Genomic DNA, 15,873 nt, shown 5'->3' with positions numbered 1-15,873 from the left:
GCGAAGCATCATGTGGGAGGGTTGCTATGGCAAAGGCAGGTTGTAACGTAGGTGTGTCGTTGCGGTAACTGTAGGTCTATTTGAGGCTGCCATTCACTCATTGTTGACTTCAGTGAGAGAAGTTAACAACCTTAACCTTACCAAGATATTTCAGACAAACCTTTCACTGTCGGTGAAAGGTTTGTCTGAAATAAACTAAACTAAACTAAAACTAAAAACTAAAACTAAACTAAAAAACTAAGATCACAATCTATATACAAAATATATAATGTTTTTGGACTCTTGGATTGACATCGATTTAGCTGACTTAACGCTAATCTGATGTCTAACTGAGTCAATCCTCGGGCAAATTGAGGGTCCAACCTGCTGGCCAGAAGAGACTGATATCAAGGGCAGTGTTACTACCTGGATATTTCTCTCTCTCTCTCTCTCTCTCTTTTTTTTTTTTAAATGGGACTTGTTCACTTAAAGCAGCTTAAGAAAGATATGCCAAACATAGCTAAAAACTGATTAATCCAAATTGATTATATTTACCAGACGATTAAAAGATTTGATAATGGTGAGTTACCTTAGTACTTTGACATTTATAAGTGTTTCTGGAGCTGAATGACGTAACTACTATAATTTATTATAAAAATAACAACTAAAATCTCTATAATGCTGTTTTGAGTTGTTCTACTCTTTATTACGCAGTGCTCTGTCTACAGTAAATGTAGGTAGAACTACTGACAACGTCATTGAACCATAAGATACTTCACTGCTTTCAAATGTTGATTTGTTATACAATGTGTGCAGACACTGAGCTTTATTTAGTCCCCTCTTATAACATTGCGCCTCAAGCTTTGGCAGCGCAAGTAATTTGACAAAAATCCACCTGAAATGAATGACGTCTATGTGAAAAATGTGAGCGGCCATACTTTTAACAAAAACAAGACCTTTAATGGTTTCTTGCAAGAGAAATGAGAGTAAGCCAAGTAGCCGGGATAAATATGAATGATGCATGAAGACTTCATGGAACCAGACTTCTAACATGATAGTCAGCAGGACTAAAGCTGCATTTGATTTTGACTCTGAAGCTGTGTTTCCAGTGATTAGAGCAATAAAAATCAATCAGAAACCCCAGAAAATAATCTGACTGCAAAAGTTTCACACTAATCCCAACTTTTAAATCCATTGGCTGCCTCATGCATAAATCTATCGCCGGTTGTAAGAGCTGGTGATAGATTCAGTATTAAACCGTTTATTTGCGTCTCTATCAAATTGCACAAAAAAAAAAAAAAAAAAGATGATGAATGACACTGGCTGTTTTTACACTTTATCAGGTTGAATTTGACACTATTTCCAGAACCGACTTTCAAAGTAAATGGAAGATTAGGGTCCTGAAATTGTGGAGAAACATAACAACAGATACCATTATGCGTCAGTAGATGGAAATTACAGTTGACAACATAATCAAGCCCTGAAAAATTCATCCCACAACACATTGTGGCAGCTAGTCTGAAGCTAAATAAAGTGCTCTGTCAGGCTTCAACTAGCACAACTTAATTTTGGAGCTGACTGTGCCTTACCACTCCTGAAAGGCCTTTAAAGGCATTCGAAAAGAAATACTCCCAAGTATAAAAGATTAGTCACCCATGGCAGACAATGTGTATGAGGTGCAGATTGATTGCCACTGGAGGTAAGATGCAGAGGGCTTGAGGCCACATGATTCAACTTTGCTTTCACCACACTGGGCATTGAAGGATTGCTATGAAAGAGAGGCCATCAGCAAACCACCAGTGCAGCAAAGAACACCCAAAGTCGGCTGTGGTTCAGAAGAGCTGAACAGCAGGCTTGGGAGTAGCTCAATTTCAGCTCCGACACCACCAAAGGCTTGATCTGTCTTTTTAAAATCATTCTGTTGGAGAAAACAAGTTTAAGAGCAGATTGCATTGAGCTGTTATCACCCAGACGTCACAGCCATTACTAACAAATGCTCAGCCCAAATTGGTAGAAAATGTAAAGCTTTTCAAACGGCACAAACACAATCTCCGTGTGATTCACATGTTAGTCATTTTTATCCCGTAGCCCACAAATAAATGCACCAGCAGGACAGTTTTATGAGTTTTTTATTGCTGCCTACAACTTTCATTTGTATCCCTTGCAGCTAGATGGCTTTTGAAACACTCAATTTGAGCAATTTTAGGATTGTGTTCAGTCAGAGCATATCTGTGTTTTCAAGAATGTGGTAAAGTATTGCAGGAAGCAGTTTGCTCTTGTCTTGACTTAGTTCATATATCTCTTGAGTGCAACACCTTATTAGAGTGCAACTGCATCTGACCCGCGTGATTCTTTTTTACGCTCATTTCCCGCTGCTTTTGCTTTATGTTGTTTGTCTCAGAGAGGCTTGTTAAGCTCAAGCAACCAAATGTCAAGCCTCTTCACTCGAGACGCTGCAGAGTTTTCTTTCATCCTGTCTTTGTTCCTCCAATTGTTTAATTAGCGGTGACCGATCCCTGATCCGTCTGTCATTAAACCTCGCTGTGTTTTAAGAACCAGACACACTTAAGAAAATGTGGGGTTTTCTCATCTCAATTAGTGTAATATGTACATTTAGAACTGAGTACGGTGCATTTAGCTCTTTCCTTTCATCTCTAATTGGTACTAAAGTTGTAAGGGCTACATTTTCACAATTGATTATTGGATTTTTACTGTATTATTGCAAACTGATATCATGCAATGTACTATGTAATGCTAACAATAATACTAATTACATGATAATGGTATATTACTAAATTTCAATTATTTGTCCATTATTACCATCTTCTTGTTTTTGTTATATATGCATACTTAGACTTTGGGTCAGACTGAAGCTAGTAGCTTTTCAGAGGCCAGAGCAAAATGACTTTCACCATAAAACAACTATTCTCTAAAATTTCTTGAATGTTTACATGAGCACTATTTCATGAAAATGTAAGAAAATGTAAAATAATTTTGCCTTTTTGTCCATTTCTGATGGCTTCTGTAAACATTTGACCAGCTGATACACATTTCTCGTTAAGGATTACAATATCATTTTAGCCATTAGCATTGTCAGCAAAGTTAATATGACAAAACCAATCATTTCTATGTGTAGAATGTAAATCCTCTTCAGCAAATTCCAAAGCACAGACAATATTTCTAAATCCAGTTTCTTTAATGATGAGCAAAAGTTGAAAGTTCAACACGGAATAAAACAAAAATGGAGAACTTTTGCTGTACTCTATTCATCTGTCTTATTTCCTGCAGCAAGTCTTTTTGCTATCTGGTGATTGACCTTTTTCTGATCTTTTTCATTGATCAAAAAAAGATCTGAATTTTTTACTTCTTCCAACTGGGTTACGGATCAGAGTCAGATCAGCCTGAAGATCTGCCAATTCTGATCAATATATTGGACTTCTGTCTGCACATTTACTTTAATCCATTGTCATATCTGCATTGTGTCTTTAAATTAGCACATTTTTAAGCCTGTATGCATTATTTCAAGACCTTTATGGGCATCAGGTCAGCAGGGCCCCAAGCAGTTGGTTATGTCTTGAACTGGCTTTGGTCAAGTGTTAAACATGGAAAAAGAGCAGAATGCAGAACATGCAGATTATTCACACTGTCATTGTGCCAATAGCCACACAGCTCTGAAAAAGAAAATTCAACTTGTTAATAAAAATGTGGAGTACTTTAGTTTTCAGGCTCTGAAAATTCACTCAAAATAATCAAATCACTGTCATGTAGAGTTCCAGCTTCTAATATTTTTCTAAATTTAGTCAATTTCAGACCTTAAACATCTTAATCTTGATATTTATGCAGTGCCTTGTGACCTGCCGACCTTCTGACCTTGCTAGCATTTTGCTCTCAATGATACATTAAGCCCCGGAGTGGAAGAAGTTAAATCTTGTCTGAAATCCTCCCTTTCCATCTTCCACACACACATTTAATATACAATACTGCGGCTCCCTGATACCGGTCCAAAAATACTCGCTCAGCTAAACGTGTTTCTTTAAAAAGCTTCACATGTTTATTTCTGTCGCTCTGCTGAGCGTTTCCAGCCTTCTGAAATTCTCACATCTTGATGTCTCTCTTCCTTCCTCGCACCTGAGTGTCCCACTCTCTCATCTCCTCTCTTCAAGCCATCTGGCTTGTTTTCTGTACTATTTTTTTTCTCCACCCCTTACTTGTACTGTAGATGGAACTAAGCGGAATGTATTACAGTCATTTTTAACTCCATGTTTGCATATTTAGTTCATGCACTATTAATACAATGTCTGAGATGTTTTGAGGTGGAATCTTGGGTTGTGTTTACTTTAGCAATCAATATGGTATGTAATCAGTCTGAAAGCAATGCTAAGAGCATCCCCGGAGGTATCTGACTGTGCGAGATAGAGAATAAGCCATCAACACGCGGTGTCATTTGAAAGTCATATATGGATGAGAAAATAGAGGGCGGTCTCATCTGAACAAAGACCATTTGCATTAACGCCTTTTCCTCACACCTTCTTCTAAGAGTGAATCAGATTACTTGGCACTTAGAGCTGCATGGGTGTTTATTTTTTACACCCCTATAATGGTATGATAAATCAAAAATGCTATTTAAGCATTCAGGATTTGAGAAATGACACATTGTAAGTACAGTGTCTTCCAGAAGTATCCGTGCACTTTTAATAATCCACATTTTACAACTAATGGTTTTCTATTGGATTTAGATCTGGATTTTGAGAGGCTCATTCTAACACTTAAACAGGCTTTTAACTAAGCTATTCCATTGTAGCTGTACTGTAGGGCTGATGTTCTGCTGGAAGGTCAATCTCCTCCCATCTCAACTTTCTGCTGAGTTTTAAAAGGTTTCCTGTCAGGATTGCTCTATCCCTGTTTCGATCAACAAAAAAGAAAGCCTACCCACAGCATGATGCTGTCCCCATGTTTCATAATAGTGGATTGTGTGCTATAATAACGTCGTATAATAACATGCAGCATTAATTGAGTTCAACACATATCATTTTCCTTGCAAGCTAAAATGTTGGATTTTGGTTCAAATGACCAAAGTATCATCTTCCACATTACCTGTGTCCACCACGTTGCTTGTGGAAAACAAGACTTTATCTTCTTCGGTCAGTTATTCTTCTGCTTTGCACTTTCCACTCTAAAACCATATTTGTGGAGTTCATGACTAATGGTTACCATAAAATTTTCTCTGACCTGAGTTAGATGGAAGGTTTTGTCTTGGCAGGTTTGCGGTTGTGCCATGCTCTGCATTCATGAATCACATAATGCTTGTGAGATATTGAAAGTTTTGCATGTTTTATTATCAAGCCTGATTATAACAATGTAAACATCATATAATTTTCCTCACACTTTACGAATGAACTTTGGTTTTTGTTGGTCTGTCCCATAAGATCACACATACATTAATGTGAATACTTTTGCAAGTTACTACTACATCTTTTGCCTTATAATGATTATGATCATAACGTTCTCTCCCTTTTTTTCTTTTTCTTTTTTTTTTTACAGTGATCCCTGACTCGTTGACAGTAACAGCTCCTCCCCAGACTCTGTCCAAAGTGGAGGGTGACACATTACAGCTCAACTGTGAGGTGTCCCGAACCACGATGCAGCACACACACCTGTCGGTCGGTTGGTACCTCAGGTCCCCTGAGAATGCAACCGCCCCACCTCAGGAACTGGTCACTCTGTCCAGGGACTTTGTTCTGCGCTCTGGAGGACCTTATCGGCAGAGGATGGCAGCGGGAGATCTCAGGTTGGACAAAACCAGTGCCACATCCTACAGGTTGACCATTCACAAGCTCCAGCCAGTAGACCAGGGGCTGCTCTACTGTCAGGCAGTCGAGTGGATTCAGGATCCAGATGGAAGCTGGTTCGCAATGACCCGCAAGCAGAGTGAAAAAACACAGCTCCGCATACAGCCGACTGGTGAGTGAACCCTCCAGCCTCATGTGAGGTTCAAGACTTCTTCCAGACCAAATCCATTGCAGCTTTTTCAAAGTCACACAGGAGATGTTTAATATCAGTGGCTCAGTAGGTAAAGGTATGTATTGTGATTAATGGGTTGTAAATTCAAACACTTGCTATGACAGTCTAAGCCACTTTGCCAATTTGGCTGTGGTCAAGACTTTTTACCCCTTTGAACTTCTGGTAGGGGTCAGAGGTCCTGGTGGTGCTGATTAAATGGAAACCTAACTTCTGTCAGTCTGCCCCAGTGATGCTCTGACTACAACGCAACTCACCCCCATAACTGTGTGAATGTGTACAAATGGAAGAATGACTGATTACAGTGTAAAGAGCTTTGTAATCCTCAGACTTGATTTAGCGCTATACAAGTGCAGACCAATTACCATTTACCATGACTCAGGCTGTGTGAACTGAAAGCCATTAAAGCAGAGTTCAGCAATTTAATGGACAAAACAATAGATAGATTTTTTTTTTTTCAATTCAAGTTTTTCATTCATCAAAAGAAGGACCTGAATCAAATGATAATCTTTATTTAACTAGACAAAAACATTGTTGAGATCTAATTTCTCTTTTGGAAGAGGGAGCTGACACGATAGCAGCACCTAAAAGGCATTTAAAACTGTCTGTGGGAGTAAGTTTTCTGTTGGTCTCTTTCTAAACACGAAAACCTTCATTCTTAATGAGCAGTAATAAAAGATCCCCTTCAGTTTTAAAACAAGGCAGACACTTTAAATATATTACTTAAAACATGCACATCCATTAAAGGAAGGCTGCAAGATCCCAAGGTCTTTACACTGCTTACCTTGCAAATAGCTTACTTTTAAATCAAATTAACTTTTAATATTTTGATGAGAACAATATAGGTATAAATTTGGGTCAAAACTATTTATGCTCACAGAACAAGGTTTGTTAGGGTTTGTGTAGTTGCTGTAGTCACTGTCTTTAAACTTCAGTGACTAGTGATTATTTTGTTGTATTTGGTATTCCCAAGGAAAAAAAAAGTCTAGCCCACTTCCCCTTCATATTTTTTACATTCTAGAACAATATATAATAGAACATTTTCTATTAAATCTTTATCGATTAGTCATGATTACAAAACGTACCCACAAAACTACTTTCCTCTGGACATGAGTATTGTTGAAACTGAATAGTACAGGTTGTGTTCCTAATACAGGTTCGAGGCATGCTTAGGAAGAAAAGGTAGTCATATGTAAAGATGGATTTCAAAAAGGCTCCTGCTTGCTTCAGATGCAGTCTCAGTAGGTAAGTGCTTCATACTTTGGCCTTTTGCTTACTATTTTAGGAGAATGTGACCTATTCCCCTAATAGGTCATATTAGGAGAACAATGTGAACTGCCTTGCAGCTCCTGCTTACAAAAGCTACTAGTGGTTCATAGTTTTAACCAAAGAAAACTGACACATGGACACAAGAATCTGGCCGTTGAACCACCAACTCCAATCAGTAAACAGTTCTGCCCCCTCTGCTTTCTGATTCACAACCACACACTGGAGACAAGCGTTTCTGTGGGAACCAAAGAGAAAAATGGGTAATCACATCTGTCTAGATCCCCTCTGTCCTTTTGACAGGCACACACGCCTGCATGTGGGCCGGGTTCCTCTGATTGCTGATCAGTATCTCACGTTAAGCTCATTAGCTTACTAAAAAGGGCTTAGTTAAACCTCCACAGACTCCACACTTTTGTATTTGTGTCTGTTTGATGGGCAACATTACAACCAATTCCAAGAATAAATTTAAATGTCTCCAAACAGTGTGGGTGTTTGACATGGGAGACTTATGGCTTACACATAAACAACATCCCCAGGCAGCACATGGCCCAGGGTTCAGAAGCCAAAATGAATATTTTTTTGTTCTGTTGTGCAGTTGCATAGTAGCATACTAATGTGAAATATTGTAGACATCATCAAATCTGTTGAAAGCAAATACATACAGAGAAGAAGCTTCAAAGTAATGAGAAGGAAAATAAGATAAAGGCAGAGTCGGAATGTGAACGGCGGTGGGATGGGAATGATTTAACTATGCAGAAACAATAGTTAATGCACTGACCGTCAATCCATCTATTGTCTGTACTTGCTTAATCTTGTCTGGTCATGAGCAATAATTGATCTCCACAAGTCAGGGGGTGACAAACAAGTTGCCCGCCCAATATAGGTCAAGGCAGAGAGACTCACACCCAATTTACCTCTAGGGATACCCTGAGGTACCTCACATATGCAAACTCCGATTAGAAAAGAACATTGTTTACACCAAAGACCTGCTTTATGCAAAGCAATTACACTAACAATTGCCCAACCATGCAGTCTGTTGACATCTCAATCAAATAAATAGGCACAAGTATATCATGATGGCCCTTCCAAAGGGTCTTAGGATAAGGATAAGAAACATCACACCTTCTTGTGACAAAGTTCTGGCCATTGCACTTTAAGACTCCGTGATTACAGAACCATCACCGAGGCATACACCATTGCAATATGGCGGAAGCACGATAAGCTGAGATGACATAAAGAGGGATTTGTCTTTGGGGGTGTTCTGGAAAACCGAAGAAGGCCAAAGAATGTGTTTGGGTGACTGGCATTGTAGTATGTCTCATTAGATAATCATCTAATAAGGCCATCAATCGCCTCACACACCAGAAGGACATGTAACAAAAGCCACTTTATGGCTTTGCACATGCACATAGATCTTATCCAGCACTTCAGACCCACTGTAATGTATTCCATGCACATAAAGAGGCTCTATGTGCTTCTAAGGAAAGGCCAAAGATTCGGGTGATAAACTGCTTTGCCTTTTGCTTTGGTGACTGTCTGATGCCAGCAAATCACTTCAAAGTGAAGATTGTTTTGCCTTTGTCCATTAAACGCTGATCCGCTGTGGCCTGATGCAACTCGACGGTGCTCCAGCTAGTGCAACATGTATGAGAACAAGGGGTTGAGTTGAGATCTTCCATTACGTGAGTTTCAGATCAGATCATGCTACTTCAGAGAGGAAGTAGCATGAAAAGCTCAACCCTCAACACACTTCTTCGCTTCATCTTTCCTGTAATCTATAATTGATGCAGTTATTGTTGCACGACAAAGAGAATAAGCAGCTGCTCGGCAGTATACAGCTGTATATCTGAGTGCTTAAACTTTGTTATGTGCATATATATATTTTTTTTTTTTCAGCTTGTTTTTGTGTGACTATTGCATTACGAGGGTGCAGCTTGCATGCCTTCAGGGTAAAGTTGCCTGTTTTATGTTTCACCTGTTAAAGGGGATATTTGACAGTGTGTGCGATAACATAGACAAGACAGGCAGCAGCTCCTCCATTAGGCTTCTATTATAAAAGATGGAGTGGATCTCAAGACAGCCTCATCACTAGCTAATCACCCACAGCCGCCATCAGGGAGAGAAGTAACAGACGGAATCCTAATGCATCTTTCATTTTATCTCCTCTTCTCACGTCTCTCACCCTCCTTCGCTGCTCTTCGACCACCTCAAATGAACACTTTTCGTATTATTTTTGTATGTTTGTTTCCTTTTGCTTTACAAAGTGCAATACCTCACCCCAAATGCACCCTGTACTCTGCCCCATTACTGTAAACTCCTCCTAATATCGAAGCACTTTTCAGAGTTATGACCGGATTTGGGTCACCTGCCAATCAATGACATCGATCTATTTCAAAGATCCCAACAAAATATTTCACTGACCTCATAGAAGTACATTAGCTATTTTTTGAATCCATTGGTTGTTCTTCTCTTTCCTGTTGCGTGGTGTGTGTGCGTATTTGATGCTAGTGCTGTCCACTTCATCTCGCAGAGGGTCACAGGGTCAACACACAGACAGCCAACTATGTGCTCTCACACTGTCAGTTTAGCATTTTTTCCCCAAAACTTTAAGTAAGAAAAAAACAGTAGTGAAAAGTGAAAAGAACAAGTTGAACGGTTACAATAAATAATGTCTACACTCACATTAATAGAGCTGAAAGCTTTACATCACCTTATTAGAGTCTATTTCAGTTAAGCAAAGATTGCAAAAACCTATAAATCAATGAGCCAAATGTTAAATTTATCATGTCATACTCATACATTTGCATATCTTGTTTACTACTGTTTGTTTCTTCAATTATTTTTTTCCTTATTATTTTGTTTGAATTTTGGAACTTGAGTGAAAAACTGAACATTTTCTTCCATAATGCAACTCTAAGTAGGCCATTAGAGCTATTAATTTAGACATTAGTAGGGCCATCTATCCACCGTCTCCTTTATGGTGACCTACATTGGGAACAAACTAGACTCAGGGGACCCGAAGACCCACCACACTGTGGGCGTGGTCACCACATAATGTGTATTATTGACTTAATATAAAACAACAATGTATAAAATAGTAAAGCACCAGCTAAAGGCATGTTTCCATTATTCTATCCTGAACATTTGTCCCCTGGAACTTATTCACCCACTGAACCTTTGGACTCCAATAAGGCCATTGAGAATCCTGAACCTGCATTGGAAATAATTTGACCTTGGAAATGCAAGACTTTAGTTTGTAAAATGCTATTGGAAGCATCAGCATGTTGGTATCAATAGGAAACATTGGCTATAAATATAAGATTAGACATTAATTTCTTTCCATTCATTGCAATTCTAGACATTAATTACTATTGGTCAGTTGGCCAATACTTTTTGTTCAGATGCTGCTAGTTGGTCGGTCACTCATCTGTTGTGTTTTTTATGCAGTAGTGGTTAGTGAACAAATACATTTATCTTTGATCTCTTATTATATTTTTCACTCCCATGTCTATTGCTCTTTTACCAGGGGAGTCTTTGAAATTGTCTTCATAATTGTGTTCTTTTGAAACCCTGTTTATACTCACTATAGTTAAGAAAATCAAGGCTGCCACGTCAGTTGGATGCAGTAAATTATTACAGCAAATTAAACAGAACAGATGGACATATACACACAAACAAAAACAAAACAAAACTACGATCAAGCTTAATTTAGCCATGTGGAAGTGTTGGAACTATCAGTGTTAACTCTAATTGTTCACTTGGTGTGTGTGTAGGAGGTTGGAGCAAAACAGCAAGATGAAGGGCTAAATTATATTTTAATTAGACATATTTATTCTTAGTTCTGATTGTGAAATATGGGAAATGGTTCCAAAGATTTGTCTTCAGAGCAGGGCACTGAATGCTTCATTTTTCATCCAGTCTCTCCTCCCCACCTGTGTTTCTTTTCTTTAAACGTTTATTCAGCTGTAGCCGATTATAAAATATTTAATTTGTTTGAGACATCAGAAGGAAATTGTTTGGGATGTTGGAGAACGAACCTTCACCTCACCCACACCTTTTGCTTCTTTATCAGAATTGAGTACATATTTGTCTGTTTCTGACTGCTGTCTTTCTCTATGTCTCCTCCTTCTACTTAGATCGAGACTTCAGCATCCAGGTGAGCACGGAGCGGCGGTCCTTCATGGCCGGTGAGTCGCTGGAGCTTCGCTGCACCATAGAGGCGCAGAACGTCCCCGAGCGTTTCTTCTCGGTGTCGTGGGTTTTCAGCAGCTCACCGGTGGCCGTGGTGGGCCCCAGTGCCGTGCCTGTCCTGGGCCCGGGTTACGTTGCCCGTGAGGCAGCCGGACTCGTGACCGTGCGCAAAGAGTCTCCCAATATTCACCTGCTGAAGCTGCATCGCTTGAGTACAGAAGACGCCGGAAAGTACATCTGCCGCGTCACGGAGCGGGAAAAGACACCAACGGGAGACTTCATCGACCGCAGCAAAAGGTCGCGCAATGTCCAGATCACAGTCCAACCACTCAGTAAGTATTGCATCCACTACGTAAGACGCCTCTCTCTTCTCAAAACTGATCTATACCAGACTGCCTCACTGCCTCTACTGTCAGCTTTGAGTAAGAGGGGAAAAGATAATGCTGCTTTTATTTCTGACGTGTTTTCTTGAGTGGATTGTTTAGGGTTGGTAATGCTGCTCTGTGGTCCTTCCCCATTTGCTCGGCTTTATGGGAGGATAGTAACACAATAGGCGGATAATGGAGAGCAGTAGAGTCTGGACTAAAAAGAGCTAACAGCCATGAAATGAAAGTATGCAGAAAGAAAAGAAGCAGAGAAAGGCGTGATGTTCTCGAGGGCCATGTAAGTGGTTCCCCTGGCTAAATTAATGTGTTCTGCTGGAGCAGACCTCTTCAGCTGGCTCAAGCAGGGCTGCCCATTGGGGTTGTGTCAGGGCTGCAGCTGACTGATTCAAAGTTACAGTAAAACCTTTAAAACTGTGGTGACGATTCTGTTAACTGCCCCTGAGACTACTCCTTCGGTTAATCTCGGTGGGGGGGGATATGCTGCCTTCTTCTTCTTTTTTTTTTTTTACTCTCCTTGCATGTCCCTTAGGACAGGAACAGTGAATATGGAGCCAGCTGCTACAAGTATAATTTAGACTGAGTGGGATCTCCTACAAAACAGCCAGTGTTACCTTACTTTTCCTGCTGCACCTTCTGCTAAATTAGAGAAAAAAAAAAGATGGTATGGAGCTTGCAGTTGCTCCTGAGGGAATATATGTGCAAGGGAAGTGTTAGCTTCTCTAACAAAAGACCCTAATGACCTATAAAGGATGTTTATTGTGCTTACTCAAGATAATATCCATGGCTGTTGAGGGAGGGTCTTCTTTCACACACACAAAAAAATATTCTTTAATGATTGATTTATCTAACCCATGTACAATCTTGCTTGTGCTTCCTTGCTCTAATTGGTGTAATATGCGTCACGTTAGTATTAGGTTGCAGCAGGAGCTACTGCTGATGAGTGGGATGTAGACAGAGGTGACAGCACAGAAAAAAAAAAAAACACAGCTGCAAACGCTTCTGATAAATCAGAGCTGATGGATGAGTTTACATTTGCAATAGGAACGCAGGAGCATGTTCACCTGCTCAACCGAATCTGTTTTAGACTAATAGAACAACAAGGTTTCAAGAAAACTAGAAGAGATGGACTGTTGTGGAGAACAGAGGTTATTTGAGAGAATAGGAACATTTAAAACATATAAGGTTTAAAGGGGACTTGAAAATGTAAATGAAGAAATACGTAAGGGTCCTCGGCTTGTAGCCATTAGAAAGGTTCCGACCGTTCTTTATTTTTGTTAAAAAGAGAGAATTAAGAAATAAAACATTAAAAGACGACTCATTTCATCTTTCATTTTTGCCCGAGATTCAAAACAACACCAATGTGTTGGATGTGATCCTCATATCAAAATTCAAACATTTGTGACACCTCACGCAAAAAGTAGAAATAAGTTGCCTTTACATCACTCAATCCATGCTGGTAATGAGGCGTTTAAATAAAAGGTACCTAGATATTGTTGATGAGGCAGTTAGCAGTGTTGTACACTATATTGACTAACTGCATCTAGTTGTTGTAACACAAAACCAGACTTGTTTCCGGTTTTGTCGTGCTCTGTCACTTTTTTTTTTTAAAAACTCACAAACTCCTTAGAGTTTGTGGATTTTCCATTTTATGTATTAAATACTAAAGAACCAGTTTCACTCATACAGTAAAGCTTGTACAGTAATTTATAGTAAAAACAAACTGAAATAGTCCTGATTTAGTACTTTTTTTAGAAACATGACAGCATAGTTGTCCTTGGAAACCATAATGTTTATTGAAGAAGTACTTGTTCTAAAATTTTAAAGAAACACTAGAGTGCACACTTGATTATCTGATGCAAATTATACATCTACATTTCACTTGCCGCTTTACTTTATAAATCAGTGAGGAAAAGTGATACAATAAAGCTGTGGGAAAAAAAGCGATGAAGTTATTCAAATTAAAGACAGAGGGAAAGAGAGAGATAAAAGGGTTTCCCTTTATCCATTAGAGTGTGATAGAAACAAGAAGCAATTTTATTCCATTTTCAGTGAAGGCTCATGCTTATTAGCGGCAATGAGGATGGCAGAAGCATGAGGCAGAGCTTGGCCTAAGGGGAGGCAAAAAACTGAGAAACACTCACAAGACTGAAGCAATTCCTCACAGGGGGATGAGATGTCATGCGCCAACCAGAGGTACGTGATGTTTGATGGACGTAGAAGTGACGTGAGCTTCGGCAAAGCAGAAAAAGGATAAAAAAAAAAAAAAACAGAGCTGAAGAGAAGACTTTTATCCTTTCACCTTTCACTCTGAAGTGCCACTGAGCCCTGTGATCTGAGTCTTCTTTCCTGTGCGTATGTGGACTCGGTGAACAAGCTTCATGGGGTTCAGAAAGAGAATCTCAACCCTCACACACACACACACACACACACCTACACACACGCACGCACACACACACACACACGTTCAAAGCTGTCAGTGTAAGAAGCCTGGGGCCAGTTAGTACTACATGCATGCTCCCATATTCACTTACAAGGATTACAATGGACACGAGCCACACTTTTACATAAATTTGTTGTCCATTTAAGAAAAAAAAAAGTGATTATTTTTATTGACGGTGGCCTCAGGTACTCTTACGGTTTTTTTCTGTTTGTTTTTGTTGCTGAAAAATGTTATTAGTGTTGACGTTTGTGTTCACTGGGAGCTTGACTTGACTTGTCTTCATGGTTAATAATATGGTTCCAACAGGATGGCAAAGTATATATGCAGCCCATTTTCCAACCACCTCAAAAATGACATATTAACAAAAGGAAATGTGGAGTGCGGGTCACCATAGAAAATTCAAAATACCTCAAGCTAAAGACACCAGGCCACTATTCTGACAGGTGGACTAGTAAAGGTATGTTGTTCCAACAGGAGCTTGCAAGGCACATTTTTCTTTTTAAACATATGTCTGACTCAACACTTACAAAAACACCCCTTCACTTCAGCTCACAATGTTTTCCTTGAGAACAGTTTCAGATGCCAGACTTATGCTAGCATGTTTATTGACTGCTTTGGTATGACTCATTGATATTGATAATTCACTGTGGTTCCATAAACGTAGTGCCAAAACTTACAAGTTATTCTCTTGCATCTTGAACTTAGAACTTTGCTTTATATGTCATAATATTTGATAAACAGCATTTTAACTGCTTTTCGTGCAGGTCTCGCTTACGTAGACAGCGGCAATAGGAGTTGGAAGATTTCATATAACACAAATTCTTTATTTAGGCACGATATGCACAACCTTTTGCTTTCAAGTGTGAAATTGGTTGTACATGGTCTATTGTGGGGACAGCTGATAAAGAAAAATATAAACAATACGTCCATCATCTGCACTGGGTCTTACTGACTCAACTGTCAATTATTTTAAAAAGCCTTAATCAAGTCCTGATACTTGGAAATTGAATCATGAACAGCACGTGTTTACACAAGCTTTAATAACAGATTCATTTCAAGGAATGCTTTTTGTTTTATTTTTCATGGAAAACAATGTCCAGGTAACAGAAAATTGACTATAATTCCATTTATCAAGGCTTTGGGGCCAGCAGAAAGAAACAGAGTAAAATCTACAGTTGTGTTACCGCTAACTGTGCTTTTCTGAAGTGTGACAGGTCAAAATGTATTCTGTGAAAAAATGTGGATGAAAAAAGCCTTGTAGCTCACAGACCGCTCTATGGATCCATTCAAAAAAAAAAATTGTGAGCACTTTAAAAGATTTAAGGCGCTATCACGCCCATTGGCCAAAAAATTGAAGAAAAGTAGAACCATCAACGCAAATTTGTCCCCTGGCCTGAATCAGACTAACGTTACTGTTCAGTAAAGGCCATCTGGTTCTGTCAGCTTAACCCAAAGCTGTATCTCAATGAAGCACGGCTGCAGCAGCATCATAATAGGGATCGATGAAAGACTCAACTTTCATTGGCACTGTGTGTTAAGTAATGTTGCTGTTACTTAAATTGCTGCTAATTCATATATATATATATATAT

At 39.2% G+C, this 15,873-nt stretch overlaps 1 protein-coding gene across 2 annotated transcripts in view; it reads left to right on the top strand.

The window, feature by feature from the left end:
- The window catches only part of igsf3 (immunoglobulin superfamily, member 3), a 107,008-nt gene that overhangs the window by 58,442 nt on the left and 32,693 nt on the right, over positions 1-15,873 (top strand). For both annotated transcript variants that reach the window (XM_014990470.2, XM_014990469.2), the window contains exons 3-4: positions 5,521-5,940; positions 11,403-11,789. In XM_014990470.2, the coding sequence (XP_014845956.1) occupies positions 5,521-5,940; positions 11,403-11,789 (807 nt within the window). The remainder of the gene's footprint in view (positions 1-5,520; positions 5,941-11,402; positions 11,790-15,873) is intronic.

Source organism: Poecilia mexicana, unplaced genomic scaffold (genome assembly GCF_051168715.1).
Source record: "Poecilia mexicana isolate PSO_F unplaced genomic scaffold, ASM5116871v1 scaffold_2, whole genome shotgun sequence".
In the NCBI taxonomy this organism is placed as follows: domain Eukaryota; kingdom Metazoa; phylum Chordata; class Actinopteri; order Cyprinodontiformes; family Poeciliidae; genus Poecilia; species Poecilia mexicana.
This window is presented reverse-complemented; position numbering and strand designations above follow the sequence as displayed.